At 27.8% G+C, this 19,949-nt stretch overlaps 1 protein-coding gene across 5 annotated transcripts in view; it reads right to left on the bottom strand.

The window, feature by feature from the left end:
- Window positions 1-19,949, bottom strand: part of lovit (loss of visual transmission) — a 127,335-nt gene that overhangs the window by 39,174 nt on the left and 68,212 nt on the right. For all 5 annotated transcript variants that reach the window (XM_075376048.1, XM_075376050.1, XM_075376049.1 and 2 more), the window contains 2 exons: window positions 14,612-14,754; window positions 10,129-10,251 (listed from right to left, as the gene is read on the bottom strand). In XM_075376048.1, the coding sequence (XP_075232163.1) occupies window positions 10,129-10,251; window positions 14,612-14,754 (266 nt within the window). The remainder of the gene's footprint in view (window positions 1-10,128; window positions 10,252-14,611; window positions 14,755-19,949) is intronic.

The raw sequence follows: 19,949 nt of genomic DNA, 5'->3' as shown, positions 1-19,949 counted from the left end.
AATTACTGTAGAATTCAATACTCAGATTAAATCTCCACAATTTGAAGTATCAATGATAAAAATATGAGAACAGCATGAGTAGCAGCTATAAAAAGATGCCTTTTTCATATACTACGTTTCTGAATAGTGGCAATTTTCTAACATGACCTGTTTTTATTAGTCCCAGTAGTAATCAGTATACACATTTTTTCCTGTATTTCTACTCAATATAATTTTACATAACGAACAATATAATAAATAATAATCAACTTTGGTCGGTGTTAAGGAAAAGTATAACACAAATAATTGCTAGTGTGTGACACCAGTAACTGTTTCCTAGATGCCTTAACAAAACCTTTTAGTAACTGTTATACTTTGAATATTTGCAGTGTGAATAGGGCTTTATTTTATGGTAAAAGAAATTGTAAAACATTTGAAAAACGTTTACTGCAACTGAAAGCTTGTTCTTGGGTTTTTTTATTTATACATGCTCAGAATAAATAGTTAAAACATTAAAAAGGAAGAAGGTTTGTTTTTTTATTACTTCTTTTGGAATTCAAGCAGAAAGTAAATAAAAGAGTCCTAATGAAAATAAAATGTAAAATTGTAATGAAAGTGTAGATAATTATTTATATTGACATTTACAGGCAGATTTTGAATCAGAGATATTTTCCTTTTAATGATAAGAGATGTATTTTGAAGAATGGAGAAAGAGCTAACACTTACCAAAGTTTGAACCCAGAAAATTCTGAATTGAAGATAGCAGAACCACCAAACAGATTATAAAACAAAGAGGTAGTTTCTTTTACTTTTTCTTATTGCTTTAAGAAGACAAAGCTTGTGTATCTGCAGTAACTTACCACTTTATTCAAGGTTTATAAATCAATTATTAATAGTATATTTTTAACAAGAATGAAAAGTATAGGTGTAATCGTGTTACAGAATTAATAATTGCAGATTCACATTAAAGAACATTCAGACTGTTTCCAATTTCTGTTTCCTGGTGTGCTTATTGCCATGTGCTCTTTCATTCTGACTGTTTAAAAATCTTTATATCACAAAGTAATTTTGTAGAATATAAAAAAAAATTCTAATAAAAAAGTAATGCCTCCTGAATCACAACTATTTTATCAGTAGTAATGAACAGAGATATATACTGTAATAGCACTGGGGAACCTAAAAGGATTGAAAAACATCTGATTCTGATAATATTTTTTCTCCTGAATTCAAATATGATATCTGTTTTTCCCAACACACAAAATTTCTAAGAGGCAGGCATTCATAATTTCAAACATTTTAATACTTTCTGGATTCTTAACTATACAATATTTAAATATTTGACTTGCCTAGAAAGTAAGAAATTATGATTTTCTGCTTTATTTTGCCTGTGGAGAATCCCTCTTGATGGTCAAACAATAATCGGCCAGCATATTAGGATTCCATTTGCCTTGATACCTCTTTTCCATAGCTGAAATCTCCTGATGAAAGTGTTCACCGTGCTTATCACTCACTGCACCAAGATTTTTTGGGAAGAAATCTAGTTGCGACTGCAGGATGTGTACTTTTCAGGACACATTACAACCCAAATTTTTATAACATCATTGACAATATGATGGTAATTTTCCACCTTTCGATTTCCCAAAAAAACTCTGAGTAACATTTTTGAATGCTTGCCAAGCTGCTTTCTCCTGTGGATTAAATAGTTCCTCAAACTTTTCATCGTGCATTAGTGACTGTATTTGTGGACCCACAAATATTCCTTCTTTAATTTTTGCACACTAATTTTAGGAAACTTCTGTTTTAAGTACATAAAACCAGGAATATTGTCCATGGCCTTGACAAAATTCTTCATTAATCCTAGTTTGATATTTAATGGAGGTAGATATACATTTTTAGGATTACACAATGGGTCATGTTTCATATTTTTCTGTTCAGGAATGAGTGATTTGCATTTAGGCCATTCTTTTCTAATGAAATGGGTTTTTCTGTCCCTACTATCCCATTAATACAAAAAACAACTGTACTTTGTGTAACAACCTGTAGACCAAGAATAAGTGCAATTACCTACAAATCACCACAAATCCCATTCATACACTGCATATTGAAGCTTTTCCAATATAAATTTAAAGTTTTCATATGTTTCTTTCATATTAGCAGAGTGAACCACAGATACTGATAAAAATTTATTGCCATTATGCAGAAGCACAGCTTTTAAACTCATTTTACAGGAATCAATGAACAAGCACCATTCTGTAGAGTTATATTTATTATAAAGTGTCTCCATAAGAGAAGAAATGTCATTACAAAACACTAAGCGATTTTCTTCAGAATAATAGTTTTTAAATTCAGAATGAATATTATGATAAGTACATATCTTTGTATTCTTTTGAAGAAGATTTCATTCTTTTAGCCAGGATGCAAGCATTTCAGACTGCCTTTTGGATAATTTTAAATCTCGTAAGAAATCATTAGGATTTTCTTGTCAGTAAATGAGGTTCAGATGAAATGCTTTGTTTAAAATTTGTATCAACAGAATCTTTTTTTTTACATCCTTACTTTTATCAGACTCTGAGCTCTCTTCATCTAAAGTCACATGTTCTGGAGGCTTTGGTATGGGCAGTTCTTCGCAGTGTGGAACTGGTCTCATTGCAGATTGCAAGTTAGGGTACACCACTGTATGTTTTGATTTTGACATAATCCCTTTAATGTTTGTTAAAACAAATAAAAGTCAGAAAAATGATTTTTGGGTTCCCTCCAAATCATAGGGATAGCAAATGGCATGTGACATGTGTCATTTTTCCATGCAGTGAGAAGCCTAGAACATGATAAATAACAGGTATGTGGGGGGCAGGCCCTTGTTTGGTTACCGACTATACACCCAAAATAAAGAGTTCATAACACCTTTTCACTAATGAAGTAAGGTTTCGCGTTTGGGACTTGAGCGTCACTTCACCACATACATAACAAAAATTGTTAGGATGATTTAAACAAACTCTAGGCATTTTGTAACTAACGACTAATTAAAAGGAAGTTGTAAATATGTAATACACAGTAATTCAGACACGTAAAGCACTCACAATGATATGTTTACCGATTCACCTCCATCTCACACCTGACATCATTCTAATGAATGTGTGCTACTCTAGATCACGTTTGTACATGTCTATACACATCTGAACCTGTGCAATAGTAGCAATGCTTCCCTTTGAGTTAGCTCATTTGGTTCCATAGTATTTACAGTGCTCTAGGAGCTTTTACTTGACAATAAAAAATGGATGAAAAAACATTTTAAAAAAATTAAAATTACAAAAAACTATGGGTGATGGAGAAATGTTGAATACATATTTGAAAACAAGATAAAAAACTGCATTGGTAAAAAACCTATTGGTACTCGTGAGAAAAAAATCATGTTGACCAGTGTAATTTTGAAAATTATTTAAACAAATGACGTATATCCAAAATATCATAGATAAAAACCAATTTATCTACAATTTTCCTCTTCTTTCCTTTTTAAAATCATTAAAGATTGTAAAATGTAAGAAAATAAGATAATAACATTACCAGATGAAAAATTTGAAAAACTAACTGTCATCTATAGAAAAAAGTAGCTCTTCACACTTCCCATACTAGTTTTTTTTTTATCTCAGAAACAATATAAACTTAATACAGATGCAATTTCATGCTAATCAATAAATTTTCTAAAAAAAAAATTTAGGAGTAAGACTATTAGATATTTTCAATAAGCTTCTTTGCATTAACATTTCAACTCCTATAATCTGATACAAATTTAGTTTTACTAGCAGCCTGTGTGTACCAGATGGTGTATAAAGTTGTTTGACTCAATGAATCATGTGTACTGATTTTGCTCACATGTAAAGATTGGTTTCAATCTTTTGTACCACTGTGATCATAAAAGTAATTACTTCAAATGGATAGATAACACACTAAAGTTCCAATAAATTACTAAATTAGCATGGGTTTCAGTTTTGTTGACCCTCTATGAACAAAAATGGTATATTACTTTTAATTAGTTGAATAGCTGTTATGCAAGAATTCATAAACTAAACAGTCCATTAAAATTTATACTATCTTATAGTGCTAGCTTAATATTACATTACAGAATGTTGTTTTTGAGAAAAATAATTACTTATTCCTATTTTACTTTTTGTACAATGTGAAAGTGTCAGTTACTATGTAATAAAGTTATTATTTATTTATTGTTGCTGGTAGTTATTTAGTTCATGTTAGGTTTCATGTCATTTAAAAAAAATCCTCATTTTTACAAAATAAAAAATGATCGAGAAGGAAATTTTGGAAGTAGGCTGTATCATTTGAAAGCTAATCTTCTGAAGTAAGTGAAGATCTTGACCTTGCTGTTCCTATGGAAAAAGTTATTTTATTCTGATTTCTGCAAAAATGAACTCTTCCAATAACTTATACTAGGAATTAACAGTAGGGCTTTTTTATGAAGATAAATTATTTTATAGAAAAATATCAGAATCTTTTATTTAAGAAAAAGTTCTCAAGTAGTGTTTACCAATTTTAATCTTAATTTTATTTCAAAACTACAGATATTCAGAGAAAATTTCACCTGCAAATTTCATACTCAGCTTCTTGTCAAATATTTATAACAAATTTTATGTATTCAGACCATATGTAAAAAATGTACTAAATATAGTCACAGTAATTTTATACAAGAGGACATGAGTACTAAATGTGGTCATACCAAAGGTATTGCTTAAATTAAAAATAAATTTCATTTTTGCCCAAATTATACCCATAAGTGAGTCTTATGAAATTAATTTAGTTCAAGTATGTATTTCACATCAGGCTGCGAGTTGGAAGTACTAACTTTTAAATAATATGATTAGGGAGCAAGATAATGCCTGAAACTGAAAACAGTAATATTCCTGTTGGTTTTTGATGGTGTATATTATTCCAGGAGTGAAAAAATGTCTATTTTATTTATGAAAGGATTCTTCAGTAAAGTAAAAATATTTTTCAATCAAAAATCATTTTAGACCACACATATACATGTAATGGTCGAGTATAGAAGTGCAATAACTAAAAACAAGTTCTTTTGGGAATACAACCTAACTTAAAATAGGACTTAAAACAAGAGTAATTTAAAATAGCGAGTTGAAACCTAACTTAAAGTAAAAGATATCCAATATATACTAAGTACACATTGCCACTAACACTTCTGTAGTCTAATTAAATTTTTACTTTCATATAAAAAAATGATACCAATAATTCTTAATAATCAATATAGAAAATTATCTTTTTAGTTTTTACAATATTTTATTAATAATAATAAAACATTAATAAAAAAGTAAAAATATTGATAAAACGTTAATAATTTTGTTCTATATTGCATTATAGATTCTGCTAGTAATATTATAAAGACTAGTGACTAATATTATATTGTCTAAAACTTTGATTTGTAGCTGTCAAACTTAAGAAAATATGCTTTGAAGAATAATTAATTGTACATGCATAATTCAAAATGAATTTTGTTTTATACAGTATTGTATTGGTCTATCAGTACATTTCTTGCATTTGAATGACTTTTAAAAAACTTACCACATATATATGTTTTGTGTATATATATGCATTACTTTCCTGGCAAATATAACTAGAATAGCTATATTAAAGAGGAAAGTACGGGTCACAGGATTAACCAAACCAATTTTCTTCAAATTTGGATCAAATATTTGTATATATTGATCATATTAATATTTTTTCAAAATTTGTTGAGAGGATGGAGTGATATCGTAAAAAGCAATTTTGATTTTCTGCAGATGCATTTTAAAAAAAACTTTATTGAAGCAAATTTGTTACTTACTGTGGAGGTTGATTTTTTAGAAATTAACCTCTAACTTTTAAAATTAAAATACATCTTTTTTTTTTATTCTTTTGATCTATCTTCCATCAGATTAAATATTTTTCAAAAATCAGTTATGGAAATTTATAACTTCACATATATAGTTCTATTTCTATATTTTTTAACCCTCGGGAACACCGTTATGTTTTGCTTCAGAGGATGAGATGAATGATTTGTAGCATGTGTGAAAAATGTCATGCCTGACCGGAATTCGAAGCCAGGACCACCGTATGAAAGGCCGAGACGATATAACTCGCGCCACGGAGCCCGGCTCACATATATAGCTACAAAGAAATGTCTACAATTTTTTTAAATTACAGACCCCTGACCTAAAATGAAAAAAGGCTGTGCAAGGTACTGTACGACTTGACTGACGTAGCCAGTAAAGTTGTGTGTTTTACCAGCTCTTTTTGGCATATATCTATATATATGCCAAATTTTTCTCCTGAATCACTATTGATTCAGGAGAAAAGTTTGGTAACTGATTCTACAACTTAAAATAAGGAAAAAATGTTCACGCAAACATTGTTCAAAAACACTTTGTTAACGAGTTATGGCTTGCCAGACATTTCGCCCGGATTCAGTTCCACCGGTGAAGTGAGGTTATACTGAAATTTTTAAGGCATTGTATAGGCAGTAAATTTGATGTTTCTTGATCCGAAATATCGGATAAAACGGGTGCTAGAAATGTATCTCCAGTAGTTTTCATGTTATCCAACGGAAACAGAAAAATTCGGTGTTTTTAGATTTGTAGCATAATTTTGTTAAATGACTAATAAATCCGTTAATGTTAATATCAAGACTTTAGGGTATTTAATTCTGAGAAAACTGATGTAATAAAGTATATGAAGAACAAAAAAAATCAAATTTTATTATTAAAAACAAAACAGAACAAAACTTAACAGAAAAAATACTATGAATTTGTAAAAATTAAAAACAACTGTTTTTGGACCAAAAATTAGATTGGTAATACTAACTGTATGCTTCGAAGTTAGTTTGAATACTACTTGTAACATTGCGGTTACGTGTTAATAATAAACATTAGGCGGTTTAGTTGTTTTTCATGTAATTTTGATTATGTTTAATAATTTTTGAGAATAAAGTTATGCAGTATTTTTGTGTTTATTGTACTTTAAACTGTATTTATAATTTTCCAATTGAATCTGAATTTAAAAAAGTGAAATTCGTTTTGAATTCTTTGTTTTGAAAAATGCTCTTCCCTCAGGCAGATTATGCGTATATTGTTTTTGAGTTCGGCTTTTGCGATGTAAGTGCTCCAGCTTCAGAGGAAGATATCAATAAGGTATCCTGGAGTAGTTCCAGATTGTAAAGTATTTTGTATAATTTTTAATGGAAGATTACACTGATAACATAATTTTTGTTTCCTAACATGCAATGCGTGATTATAAACTGTTTTTTTTTTATGCTGAAAACGAATATGAACTCCGAATCTTTTTGTCACCCACCATTTTCGAAAAATTTTTGAATTTTAATTAAAAGATTTTTTTTCATTTTTCAAAATATAGTTAGCATTTTAAGCTGCTATATTGTATTTTGTTAGCCCATTTTTTGTTTAACTTTGTTATCGTAATTTGTAAGCTATAAATAAACAATACTAGACAAAGAATTAAATCATAATATCATTGTCACATATTATGACATCATATCTAATACTGAAAAGTGGGCATTCATGGACAAGATTAATCATGCCTGTACAGGTCAAAACATGTAGCTGAAAACACAGCTGTGTTGTTTGTATTAAGCACTGGATTTAGGAATGAATCAATTTTATTCAGTCTTATTGCTGCCTTAAGTTTGTTAACAGTGTAGTGTCATAATGCCTTGAAATTGTGTAAATGATGCTCCTCATATAATATGTACAATTGTTCTGTATATTTAAGAGGATGGCCGAAGGTACACCAGGTGGCAAAGCCACCTGGTGTACCTTTCTCAGAACTTTCGCAGTATTTTATTGATGAAAATAATTTGGTTTATTGCACAAATATTGATGAGGTTATGTTGCACTTAGGACAAGTTCATAAGCCTGAGGACTAGCGTCCTTTCATACATTTATCCAAGTATAGTTTAAAAATGGTTCTACTACACAATGGTAACAAATATTCTTTGATACAAATCACTTATGGTATTAATTTGAAAGAGACACATGATGTGATGAAAGACGTTCTTGAAAAAGTAAATTATAAACAGCATAGCTGGAACATATGTGGTAATTTGAAAGTTATAGCTATTTTGTTAGACATGTAGTTAAACAAAATTAAGTACATGTATTTTCTTTGCAAATGGGGGAGCTGAGCAAGGGATAACCATTACGTTACCAAAGAGTGGAAGAAATGAGACAACTTAACTCCAAATTGGAAAAAATATTATTCATGAGCTCGTAGTTGAACATAAAAAAAAATATTTTTATCCCCTTTCCATATCAATCTAGGTCTAATGAAAAATTCTGTAAAAGCAATGAAGGATAGTCCCGGATTTTTGTATATCAGGCAAAAATTTCCAAATGTAAGTGAAGGAAAAATTAAAGAAGGAATATTTGTTGGTCCTCAAATAAGAGAGTTGGTCAAAGATGATGTATTTAACTCAGTGTTAAATGATGTAGAAAGTGCAACTTGGGCGTCATTTGATGACGTTTGCAAAATTTTCTTGGCAAACAATAATCCGACAATTACCACAATATTGTTAATCAACTTCTTACTTCATACACAGCTATGGGATGTAATATGTCTTTGAAAATACATTTCCTCCACTCACATCTGGATATTTTCCCAGACAACCTCAGAGACATAAGTGACGCACATGGTGAATGTTTCCACCAAGACGTTTTGGTGATGGAAAGCCGCCATAAAGGGAAATGGAATTGTAACATGCTAGCTGATTAGTGTTGGACATTAATTTGGGATGTGCCTGAGGCTATTATAAAAGAAAAGCATCAGCAAAATCATTCTAACACAGGTATAGCCATGCAAAATTATACATTTTAACTATATTTTCCCTTAATTTTTTTTTTAAGTGTAATTTATTTAAAACTAAGGGTGACAGAAAAATTGTATTTAGAGATCTGTAATGTATGCAAAAAAGCAATTCAAGAAATGTTATCACCCTTAGAGAAACATTAAACATTTTTTTTTGTCTATCTGTGTTCTTTAATAATCTTCATGAGAATGTTTTCCAGTGCTCTTGTTTTATATGAACATCAAGCAGTAAATGGTGATTAAAGGGAAAACATTCTTCAGATAGTACAGCTTAGTCCTACAACAAGCACCTAAAGAATTTCTGCACGACTCAACATTCCACAAAGTACAGTCTAGAGACTTTACATGCTCATGGATTGATCCATGATCATGCACAAATCCTCATGGACCTATCATGTTCATAAAGTTCACCTTTATGAAACACCTCCATCTTGGTGACATTTATTTATTTACTATATAAATATTTTGTCTGGGCACTGATGATGATACTTCATTGTGCGCCCAGAAAAAAAAAACAATAATTACCAATTAATTCTGTTCATACTATTTCCGGAGGAAGGTAATTGCATAAGCAGCAACACATGGAATTCACATCGGTGGTGTGAAGATTTCCAGATTTCCAGCAACAATTTTCAGTTAACTTTCTTTTTGGCACAATCAGTAACCAATTAATAGGCTCTTTTACATTACAAAAACATGTCACGTGCAGAAATTATCTGAGATTTTTAAACAATGAATTTATTAAAGATCTTAAAAATTTCTCATTGGGGAAATGAACTGAAATCTATATCAAGTTGATGGAGCACCAACACATTTCATCAATGAAGTAAGATAATTCATAGATAAAAAATTTATAAAAAAGTTCTATTTCAAACCTAAAAACACATGTTTTTTGTTTTGCATTGGATATCATGAAAACTACTGGAGATGTAGTTCTGGAATCTGTTTTCTTCCACTTTTCAGGTCAGAACACATAAGAAATCATCAAATCTACTGCACATATAATGCCTTAAAAAATTTCAGTGTAACCTCACTTCACTGGGGGAACTGAAATCCAGCAAAATTTTTTGCAAGCTGTAACTCAATAACAATGCGTTTTTGGACGTATGTTTGTGTGAATGTTTTTCCTTATTTCAAGCTCTAGAATGACTTCCAAAATTATTTCCCTCTTCTTCTGAATCTGTCTGTATATTTGTTCTTTAATTTACGTTGATTTTAATTTTTGTTTCTTTTGTTTTACTGTAAAAGTTATTAGTTAATTAATTTACGAACTTGAAGGGATCCATTTCCCGTAGCACTGTGATAATCATGCATTGATCCATATGTATGTTGATCTTTTGATAATGGCTTCACTTCTATACTCTCATCATTAATTATACATCCAAGATCTTCATCCTAAATAAACAAAAATAATTAACTTTTATGTACTATATTTTACATCTCTTTTACATATTTTAATTTACATTATTCACAGTTTATTTTTATTATTATTATTTACATTACTACTTACAGTTCTGGATTTACATTATTCATTGTTTTTTCCTTTATTTAACACAATTCTGGTGGTAAATTAACAAAATCAAAAATTTAACATTTAAAATGTTTGGTTATGGTTATAAATTGAAAATATCGTTCAAAATGATTCAGATCAAGGAAAAAAATGTGAAAGCGCTGAAGAGACCCTTTTAAATAATCAAAATCACTTTACAAAAACATGCTCACATAACTGCTAACCTTGTTAATGTCATTTCATACCTGACAATTACTCTAAGAACAAAAGTTGGAGCAAATTCTTTCATTTATGTACATTTTTATTTTTGTTTAGGTAATAATTTTATAATAAGTACTGAAATATCTTAATATATACATATATTGTTTAGTACCATTACTCTAATGGCTAAAGGTGACTCAAAAATTAGTTACTCATCATTCCCAAGAATTATAAAACCATTCTGAAATTAAAATTATGATTTACTGGATATAGTGAGAAATGAAGTAGTTTCCTGTTTTATTCTTCACTGACCCAAATATAGAGTACTGTTCCAAGTTGCAAATTTGCAGTGCATAATGAAAAAAATCCACATAGACACATAGAAGGTTTATAGGTTTGGAAATGCTTTATTTTCAAGTTAAAGTTAGTAAAATATTTCGCCCATATTTCTGTTCAAAGCTCACATAATGATATACTAAATCCCTACAGACAGGGATTACTGAGAAAAATTATTGATTTTGTATGTAATCTAATAAAAAATTTTTTAAAAATGGCTCTTGTAAAGTATTTTCAAGTTTTCTGAAGAAATTGTTATAGAGTGCAAAAGAGTGGAATTGAGAACATGTTAGATTTGGCATAAATTTATTTTGTTAAATTTCCAATAATAAAATAAAACTTCAAGATAAAATATGTAGAGAATTCAATTCTGAAAAATTTGATGCAGTTACAGACAATAAAAATTAAATAAAATTTTTTTAAATTAATTTTTATTGAAAAGCAAACAGAATAAAACTACTTTATTAACATAATTTAGTAAGTATTAATTACTTTAATTGCCAATTTAGTAAAACTATGACACCCAAACTGATCATTGTAACTTTTTCAATTGAAATGACTCTATTAATATAATTTTTAATTGTTACAATGTTTTTAGCATAATTTTAAGAATAAATACATTAAAATATTTCAGTAAAAAGCTAATAAAAAATAAATCTGAATACAAACACACCCAAGATAGATTGAACGGTTTTTTAAAAAAAACCGACCTCTATTATAATCTTGCTTATATACACAAGTCACTATAATAAAATTCTGTTTGGAAGTTTTACAAAGTATTGTTTTTAAACTGTACTTGTAGAGAGATGAACTTGTTAAATGAAAGAGAAAGATTCCAAGTTTCTTCATGTTCAGTAGATATCGATTTGTGTTCCCTTAGTTGCTGCAGATGTCAAGACCATATTAAGTCCCTTGTTATACGTGGCAGAGAACAACCAACATGATAAAAGAAACAGCTTCAGTGATCCTTTCTTTTAAATGGTCCAGATCTCAAACTTGAATAGAATGCACTTCTGTTTTTACATAAACCCAAAAATAGAAATCCATGAGGGTAAGGTCTGGAGAAGACCTTGGGGGTCAGCCAATCCACCGTTCTTGTTCGGCTCATTGCTGAGAAATGTTTTGTTATGAAGATCCTGCATGATTGTAGCAAAATGTGAAGGAATTCCACCTAATTGAAATATGGAATTCTCTGGTATTTGGGATAATGCATTCCCTTCTAACGTATCCAGGAAGATGTTTCCCACTATTGTGTTTTTTTTTTAGTAAAAAAGAAGTGACCAGTAACTCAATCTTGTCCAACAGCACACCACACTGAATATTGTACACAGTGAAAACTAACAACCTTTTTTAACACATTATCAACAGTTGTTTAGGAATGCTCAACTGTCTAGAACACTTCAACTGGGATTTCTTTGGTCTGCACAAGAAACTTGTTTGCACAGCTTCAATCATTTCATCAGACACTAATGGCTATCCTAGATATGTTTGACTTGGACTTCAGTAAGCTGCATGTTTCTTTGAGCTGTTTGTCCCATCACTGAATGTTATTTTCATATGGGGTCTTCACTGTACACACAACGGTATTCACACCTAACATGTGTAACTGACTCAAACTTAGCAAACCACAACACACATTGAACCTTCCTCTGAAACATGATGAATAACACGCATGTACTGGAAACATAACTTGCATGCACTAGGCTTTTGCACACAAATAATTGAAGTGCTTCTCTTTTATTTAATGTACAGTTCATCTCTCTAAAATTCTTTGTTCTGAAGCTATAACCATTTAAACCATTATTAACCATTTTAACCATTATTTTATGGACACTTTATACACACACACACACATATATATATATATTTTTTTTTTTTTTATAAAGTCAGTGGGTATTGACTTTAATATGGGTTTATTCATTCCTCTGTACTAATATTCAAATTATAAACCAAATCAATCCATCAAAGTACAGAAATATGTATTAAATGAGATTACATTTACCTTATTTCATATTTTACAAAACCATTTTTGTGGAAACCCACACCTTCAGTTGCATGTATTTATTATACTTTAAACTGTTCATATCAAACTACATTTCATGCTTAAATACATTCAGATTTATCAAAATTATAAATTATTTTTATTTTTAAAAAATTAAAACTTTTTTAAAATGTAAATATTAGAAATTAAAAATACACAAATAAAATATGATGTCAAATTTAGTAAAATTAAATAAATGAATAACTAGAATTAAAAGCAACATGTAACTTGGCCTGCCAATGTTAGATTTGAATTAAATTAAATTGAACTATACATTATCATTAAAGTTGCAGCACTTTTTCAAATATTGATAATGTGTAGTTCAATTTAATTTAATTCAAATCCACACTGTACTGTAACATTGGCTGGCCAAGTTACATATTTCTTTTAATTCTAGTTATTCATTTACTTATTTATTTAATTTTTACTAAATTTGATGTCATATTATATATATTTTTTTAAAAATATTTTTAACTTATTTATTTATATTTTAAAAAAAGTTTTTTTTTTTTTAAATAAAAAAATTTATATTTTTGATAAATTTGAATGTATTTAAGTGTGGAATGTAGTTTGATACAAATAGTTTACAATTATAATAAATACAACTGAAAATGTGGATTTCAACAAAAACGTTTTTGTAAAATATGAAATAAGGTAAGTGTCATCTTATTTAATGTATATTTCTGTATTTGGGTGGATCAATTTGATTTATAATTTATATACATATATATATATATATATATATATAAATTTTAAAGATAAATGTATACTAATAAACCACCAAACAAAATTCAGTATTGATGGCCTCTAAACAAGCTAACAAGATGTATAAGCTTATTTTAAGCAATAGTTCAATCTGTGTCAGGCCATGATCAGATAGTATTATTTTTTGATAAGGTTTTCTCTAAAATATTTTTGTATTTTTAAAAATTAGACTGATTTTGTAGTGAATAACAATGAACATGCTGTCTAGATGAACATTGTCACTTTAATGTCTTAGGGGTTTAAATAATTAATGTTAATTAAATATTATACGTATTGCTTTTAATATATTATTGTAATTTACTGTATTTTTTTTTTTACCTCCGGAACCACCGTTAAGTATTGCTTCAGAGAATGAGATGAATGATTTATAGCGTGTGTGAAAATGCTATGCCAGACCGGGATTTGAACCCGGGACCTCCAGATGAAAGGCTGAGACGCTACCACTTGTGCCACGGAGGTCGGCTCATTTACTGTATACTAAATATACATAATCTTCAAATAAACATTTGTGTGTTTGTGTGTGTGTTTTATTAAATTTCAAATATCATAATACCTATATGAGCTATATATGTTTACATGAGTTGCAAGATAGCACAGACAACTTTTCTGCATTACTCTAGCAGTCACAAAAAATTTGCCTAATTAATTTTTTATATTATTATCTAATTAAAAAAATACATCTGTATTTAATTTGAAAGTTCTTTGCTTAAAGAAAAAACAAATTTAAATACTAAATTAATGAGTATTAGACAGGTTTAAATGTGACTGATCTCATTGTAATTAAAATATCTGTACTGACAGATCAACACATTTATAATTATGCTAAAAAATTCATATCTCAGGTAAGTGTTAACAATATCAAATCAAGTTCATATATTTTTCTTTTAGATATTATACTGTACCTTAATTCCTTTATTGTGCGTATCACTGTGTAAAAGATCAAGTGGTAACTCTTTAAATGAAGTTAAGGTACATAGCACACAAAATATAAATATTACTGTGATTAAAGAAAACACTGCTCTTACATGCCCTCCGAACATATTACCTGTAACATAGTACAACAGTATTATTGAATTATTGGTATAATATAATATTTTAACCAATTGAAAGTTTAAAAATGAAGATAGTTAAATTAAAGATTCCTTTGAACAAGGAACTGACATTTTATTTTATCTTCTGCTTCTTCTTTATTATAATTTTTCATGCAAAGTGAATAATATTTTCAGTAAAAAATTTCAGACTGCTCATCTATGTACTTAAATTAATGATTTTTGTGTATTTTTGTAGTGTCCACACTCTCTACTTCTATAATTTCCCAAAAGTGTGTAGACAGCAAAATTGTCCTGTTATGGATACCTCCAATAAGAAGAAACTCTCAGTAAAAAAAATTTAAATCATTTAGATGATGTCGATATATATGAATCATTATATCTTGTGTTATTACTCTATAACTATTATCCCATACAAATATTATCTTTATATATTAACTATAATCCCTTCTTATTGCCAGTTGTGTCAATAATGAACACAGGAACTAAATACGACTTGATTAGTTGGATTATATCCATAGACAATATTTTTCTTTGTTAACAAATAAAAGCTTTTTAAATAATTTATAATAGTCTTAAGTTTAAAAAAAATTGAAATGGTAATTCAATTTTCTGTTTATCACTTTCATTTTCATATTAATAGATGGAAAAATTTATCCTATTTATAATCTATGTTAAATATTATACTTTATGATTTTTTTTTATAAAACGTACTGATTATTTTAGTTCAATTAAAATGTTAATTATTATGATTACATTGGTATTTTTAATAAATGACCAAACCATCTAATAGAACCTCAGATCTAAAATTTAATTGAAAGATTTCTTACAAAAGCAAAATATAGTAACAAAGCTGATCTCTGGGGTAGTGGTAACAACTTGACCTTTCATTCAGAGGTTCTGAGTTTGAATCATGATCAGGTATAGCATTTTTCATATGTTACAAATTTCCATCTTCATATTCCCAAATACAAACTTCCTTTTAAGTTTCTGTTATGAATTCATCAGGTAAAAAACAAATAAAAATTGGTGAATATTTATATTGTACAAATTAAACAATAAGATAAATTTACATAATATGAATTCAGACAACTTTCATTTAGCCCTTTATAATTGTTAATGTAATTTGTAATGATTTTTCTGTTTTCTACATTATACACTTTTTTACATTAAATTGCCAACGGTAATTATTTTTTTTAATATAGCTTTTGATAAGATAGTTTTTAATTTATTTATTACTTTTAAATGTTTGCATTATAATTATTTTTTATAGTGTAATAATTATTCTCATTTTATCTCAATGAACTACACTGGGCAATGTCTTCCTCTTATTTTCATTAATCCCTTTATGAAATTACCAGAATAGTTATTTTAATTATATATGAAGTAACACAGAGAACTATTGCTTACATAATCTACAAAAATATGTAATTTTATAATAATGAGAGCAAAGTATTTTTTTTTAATGTTATTTCACTGTTTTTATGTTAATAAAAAACATATTTTAATTATTATAGTACGTCATCAAATAAATAATGCAATAATGTCTACAAGAGCTTTTCCTTTTATTCTATTTGACATAACATTGTTACAAGTTAATAAACTTCTACTTCTGTTAAGGCAACCATAAAAAAGAAACTGAATTTTGGTATCTATTCATATCCATATATAATAGGAATCACACAAAATGTTTTTTTTGAAATAACAAATTGATAAAATAAATTTGTTATTGGTATACAAGGTAAATTTAAGAAAATTATAAAACATAAATTTATATTCATAATACAATATCTCAATTTTTTCTGTTTCAGATCTTAGAGAAGTCAGTTACTGAAAATAAATGACATTTTACTTGAAATGTTTTTAAATATTTTAAATAATGACTATCATTTAATAAATAGTAAGTATTAATATAAACAATTATTAGTAATTTTACAATATTATTTCTCTCTCTCACTCCCCCCCTCTCTCTCCCTCTCTCTCTCTCTCTCTCTCTCTCTCTCTCTCTCTCTCTCTCTCTCTCTCTCTCTCTCTCTCTGACTCTGTTTCTGTCTCCTTAAAGATTAGCTGTTATCATTTTCAATCTTTTAAAGTAATGTCAAATTGTAAACTTGTTCTCAGCCGTAGTTACTCAGAGAATGAGCTTTAAATTATGTACTCCTACATAATTATTTTCTACATTAACCCATAATTCCCATACATAACTCATAAGTATGAATCATATAATCCAGTATTTAGAAAATTTAATGTTACTTTGTTTTGAATACGTTAATCTTTGAATATGTTAATCTAGTTTGTGTTTATGCATGTGCAATCATTGCTAAAAAGAATAGTCACTTATTCCTAAATAAACAATAATATTCACCTTTATAAACAACAGAACTGTTTTCATGTAATGCAACACACTGCGTTAACTTATAAACACAAGCCTTATTTTGCTTCTTAATAAATTACCAGTTTTAATATATTGCTGAACCATTTGAAAAATCTTCCCATCAATTTATTTAAAATATAATTAAAGGATCTTGTTTTATGGAAACTATATTACTCTACCAATGATTTTTTAAATAATTAAAAAAATAAATAAATGAAAATAAAATGATTTATCTGCATCCCAGTCAACATGTTCATGAATATGCTCAAAGTAATTTTCAATAGTGGCTTCTAAATTGTAGATTTTTATATTTCATCTGTTTATCTTAACATATTTCATGTGTTTGATTTAAATAATTAATATGGATTTTTTTTTATCTCATAATTAATATTTTTTTATATATATTGTATATATTTATATTTATCTTATATTGATTTTATTTTACATAATGTATTTTATTTTCCAATCAGAATAAAACGTTTATTTATTTATTTCTTATTCCTCTCATATTGTTTAGCCAGTTTATATGGCTTATCGCCATTTAGTGGTTTATTTATTAATATATATTATATTTTATTAATGTAATTCTATCTTCAAGTAAAATAAATTTTTTAAATATAATAATAGTAAGTTTTGTCCGTTGATGATTGGCAAAGAAAATTATTTAAAGCTGTTAATTTTTTAAATGACAAACTTAACCAAATTTATTTAGTACAGGTTATTAAAAGTGACATCATTTTGTTTTCAGTTACACTTGTGATTAGCTCTTTATCCTCTTCAAAATTGCCACGAGAGTAACTGAAACCATTGTAATATGAGTTGTAAGAGATCTTGATTAAAAAATCATTTGATTTGTCATTTTTAACATTGATGGTTTAATTTAAAAATTTAATCATTTTTTACAAAAATTATTTATCAGTTTACAAAGATTGTATGCAATACTAATTTTTTTTGTTTTTTAAGTATTACATTTATAAATTTAAGTTTAAAAAAAAATTAATAAACCATGAGTGTTAAAAGATGATGGCCTTTATTGGCTGTACCAATTTAAAAACATACTGTACACAAAATGTCACATCAAACTACTAAACATACAATGATAAACAGCACCCGGGAATATAAATACTAAACTTAATAATTATACTTAAAACCACACACATCAAACAAAAATAAGATCACATTCACCTAAAAATATAAGGAACACATCACTACACAAAACAAAATTCACTTATTCAAATAATGTCACACCAAAAATTATAATCACAACATGTAAATTTTACATGAAGATTATAAAAACCATGGTTTCAACAAAATGCTTGAAAATTATGGAACTTACAAACTACCACGTTTGATAAAAACAACATAATAAACAATATAATTTTGGAATTGATTACATAATATAAGACATTTTGTTATTTTGCTCAGACTAGCAATTTGAATAACTGTGCCACCAGCAATTCCCTTGAAAAAGGTGCAAACAGTGGCTCTATAATACAATTTGATTAATTTAAAATTGAGTTGCAAATAATTTTTAATGTGATATCCCATTTTTTTATCACACTGTTAAATGAATGTAATTGCATTATGTACTCAAGTCTTTTTCTCCTTTCAAAATTAATTACTTTTGATATCTAAATAAATTGTTTAAGAACACAATTCTTCAATTTAAAAATTTAAAGCAGTATTGTTCATTCTATGATTTATCTTAAAACCTGCTCATTTCAAACTATATATCAAAAAGATTTTTCATAAAACTTTCTGCTTCAAAATGATATTTGCTGTTTTCTTAAATAAGGGATGGAAAGCTGCAGTAGTAAATAGATTCCATCATTAAGCTAACACATGATCTCTTCTTACATGAGTTAAATTTGATCTCATCAACAATTTCCAATCTGTCTCTTGTCAACTATATGTTACATATTTCGCTCTTTACATTTTACTCCATCTTTAAATTCTTTCTTTGAGATCTTGCTGCTGCTGACCAAACTAAAGATTGTTTTTTTTTGTCATTTTCATCTGACAATCTTATAATAAAAAAAGTTAAGAATAAAAAAGTATTAAAAATTGAGGATAGAGGAAGTGCCTTCTTGATGAAAAGCAATTTGATGCTCTTATGGGCATCAGTAATTCCTGGTGCCCATGGAAAAAGTGCTTATATTACTTCTAAAACAATATGGTGAACTTTGGTTCTGGCTAATCAAGTACAAATTTTCAATTCTATGTGGTGGATTTTTGTTCTCTATTAATTCAATTTCACTATAGATTTCAATTTTTTAAATTCAATGCAAAATGGACAAGAACTACTACTGTTCATATAGCTAAAAATTTTATTTATCTCTGATTAGTAAATAACTCACATTCTTGTTTGTTTTTTTTTAACTTTTACGAAATATTAATTTCTAAATAAATAAATCTAATTCTGGTCTTTAAACTGTGTTACATAATCTTTTAATTAGAGACCTAAAAAAGTAAGTATTTTAATTTGCCATCTACAGAAAATATTTATCTTTATACTTGCATTAGCACACACATAAAAAAAAAATTATCAGGAAACGTTACACATTACTGGTATTTATTGTTTAAAAATTTTCATACTGCTGTAATAAAAATGTTTATTTTTATACATTTCCTTTTTCTATAATTTTCTCTTACACTAAACTATAAATTGTTTTTATTTGTTCATTTGTTCACAGGTAGTACTTTAAACATTAATTGAATCTAATACATTTAACTCAATTATTCATTATGGGATATACATAAATAATAATCTATTAAATGCAGCTACATAAAACTTCTCCCAAAACAATGAAGTTTAGT

Source organism: Lycorma delicatula, chromosome 9, assembly GCF_047948215.1.
Source record: "Lycorma delicatula isolate Av1 chromosome 9, ASM4794821v1, whole genome shotgun sequence".
Taxonomy (NCBI): Eukaryota; Metazoa; Arthropoda; class Insecta; order Hemiptera; family Fulgoridae; genus Lycorma; species Lycorma delicatula.
The sequence above is the reverse complement of the archived record's forward strand: the minus strand, read 5'-3'. Positions and strand labels throughout refer to the sequence as shown.